Raw genomic sequence first — 2,776 nt, forward strand, 5'->3', positions numbered from 1 at the left:
GGGATGTGAGCACGTGGATGTGCTCGTGTGTGTGTTTGTACACGGTGTGTCCCCGGGGATGGTGTGTGGATGAAGGGGGCTGGTGTGTTTGCCGCAGCTGAGAGCCTGCGCTGGCACGTGCTGACGGGGACCGTATGCTGCGCGTGGGCAGCATCGACGCGGCGACGGTGGTGGTGGTGGGGGGGACAGGGACGTGGGGATGGGGGGCACCCACAGGGCACAGGGAAAGGGGCCCAGGCACACGGGGTGTCCCTCTGGGGCCGCCGTTGCTCTAGAAGAGGAACCCAAGCTCCTTGGGGACAACCATGAGGGTCTCGTTTACTTCAGGGCCTGATTTGGGTGCCAGCCCCTCTCCCCCCACCCCACTCCACACCTGGGCCATTAAATGTGGGGTGTTGGTGTGGGCACGCACACCACCCAAAAAGAGGAACCCAAGCTCCTTGGGGACAACCATGAGGGTCTCGTTTACTTCAGGGGCCTGATTTGGGTGCCAGCCCCTCTCCCCCCACCCCACTCCACACCTGGGCCATTAAATGTGGGGGGTTGGTGTGGGCAAGCACACCACCCAAAAAGAGGAACCCAAGCTCCTTGGGGACAACCACGAAGGTCTCGTTTACTTCAGGGCCTGATTTGGGTGCCAGCCCCTCTCCTCCCCACCCCACTCCACACCTGGGCCATTAAATGTGGGGATTTGATGTGGGCAAGCACACCACCCAAAAAGAGGAACCCAAGCTCCTTGGGGACAACCACGAAGGTCTCGTTTACTTCAGGGCCTGATTTGGGTGCCAGCCCCTCTCCTCCCCACCCCACTCCACACCTAGGCCATTAAATGTGGGGGTTTGGTGTGGGCACACACACCACCCAAAAAGAGGAACCCAAGCTCCTTGGGGACAACCATGAAGGTCTCGTTTACTTCAGGAGCCTGATTTGGGTGCCAGCCCCTCTCCTCCCCACCCCACTCCACTCCACACCTGGGCCATTAAATGTGGGGGGTTGGTGTGGGCACGCACACCACCCAACAAGAGGAACCCAAGCTCCTTGGGGACAACCACGAAGGCCTCGTTTACTTCAGGGCCTGATTTGGGTACCAGCCCCTCTCCTCCCCACCCCACTCCGCTCCACACCTGGGCCATTAAATGTGGGGGGTTGGTGTGGGCACGCACACCACCCAACAAGAGGAACCCAAGCCTGTCCTAGAGCATCCTGAAGCTCTGCCAGGGCTCAGCCCTGCCAAGGACTCTCTCCCTGACAATCCCTCATCATCCTTGTTCCCAGGAGGTGCCCTGGAGCACCCAAAGGTGAGAAGGGGGCAAGGAATGGGCTTGCCCCCAGGTTCAGCCCAGCTCCCCCAGACATGATCACAGAATCATAGAATCATACGGGGTTGGAAGGGACCTCTGGAGATCGTCAAGTCCAACCCCCCCACCGGAGTGGGTCTACCCAGAGCAGGTTGCACAGGATCTTGTCCAGGTGGTCTCCAGAGAAGGAGAGAAGATGGGAAGATGATGGAAGAGACTTCCCGTAGGATGGGGGGAGATGCACTGGGCGAAGATGGGGAGATGATGGAAGAGACTTCCCGTAGGATGGGAGATGGCCAACGTGCCCCATGGGAGGAGTAGGAGGGGGGTGGTTATGGTGGGGGCCCACATAACCCTCCAGGAGATACCCTCTCACCCACGGGGATGGGGAGATGAGGAACACAACCCCAGCATGGCCCCATCCCACCTCCCCACCGGTGCCTTTCGGGAGCTTACCCTTGCTGCCTTGGACGAGTAGGGATCCTCAAAGAGCGCCCACATCTTGGGCTGCCAATTCCGACAGCAGCCACCCCCTCCGGCAGCCCCCACCGCCCCCGGCGGCCTGTCATCCATGCCCAGGCGTTGAAGGGCCATCTCCCTACCCCCTTCTTCTTCTGGTTCCTCTCCACCGGCCCCTCCACCGGGCTCAGGACTCTCGAAGATGTCCAGGGCCTCTTCGGCATCGCGATGTTGACGGTAGGTCATCCAACAACAGGGCTCCACGTCCGTCTCATCGATGCCCCAGTAGGTCAGCTCCTCCTCGAAGAGGGGTCCGCAGATATCCGCGGGGCAGTGCAGTTTGCCCGTCCGGTAGTAGTTGAGGACGTAGGAGAAGATCCCGGGGTGCCGGTCGAAGAAGAACTCGTTGCTTTTCCCATCAAAGTCAAAGTTGCTCTGGGCATCGGGGTCAGCGAGCCAGGCCAGGCGGGTGCCCGGCAAAGTCCGGAGGGTGCTCTTGTAGGTCTCATGCCGGGTACCACCTACGTTGATGGTGATCTTGTCCGACTCTTCCCCTTTGCCCATCTCTTCCTTCAGGCATGTTTTGGAAGGTGGTTTGTTCCCCGACTTGCGTCCGCGGTAGGAGGAGACACACACCGAGCTGATCATAGATTTCGGTGGATGGGAGATGCACGCGACGCGCACCCTTCCTCCGGGCGAGGAGCTGGGGGTCGGCGGAGGCAGGAGAAGGGGGGCAGAGATGGGACTGGGGAGGGGAAAAGTGGGGGGGCTCAGGCTTGGCTCTGGCCTTAGGGGGAGCAGGCTGGAGCCGAGCCGGACACCGCTGGCTGCTGGGGGACAGCAGGGGAGGCTGCAACCTCCACCCCCTCCAAAACCACCCCCCCCCTTAAATAAAACCGCCCTAAATCAGGTGCCGGCCCAGCCCTGCGGGGCAGCAACAAGTGCAGGGCTCGGAGCGGGGTTGGGGGGGGGTCCCGGTAGCCCCCGCGGGGGGATGCGGGAGGATGAGGAGGATGCTG

The 2,776-nt window shown here is 61.6% G+C and overlaps 1 protein-coding gene across 1 annotated transcript in view; it reads right to left on the minus strand.

Moving 5' to 3' along the window:
* The window catches only part of KCNC4 (potassium channel, voltage gated Shaw related subfamily C, member 4), a 28,333-nt gene that overhangs the window by 24,175 nt on the left and 1,382 nt on the right, over positions 1-2,776 (minus strand). Inside the window, 2 exon segments of the mRNA XM_014952896.1 lie at positions 1,755-2,477; positions 2,479-2,502. Of these exon segments, the coding sequence (XP_014808382.1) occupies positions 1,755-2,477; positions 2,479-2,502 (747 nt within the window).

The sequence above is a fragment of the Calidris pugnax genome, unplaced genomic scaffold, assembly GCF_001431845.1.
Source record: "Calidris pugnax isolate Ruff unplaced genomic scaffold, ASM143184v1 scaffold214, whole genome shotgun sequence".
In the NCBI taxonomy this organism is placed as follows: Eukaryota; Metazoa; Chordata; class Aves; order Charadriiformes; family Scolopacidae; genus Calidris; species Calidris pugnax.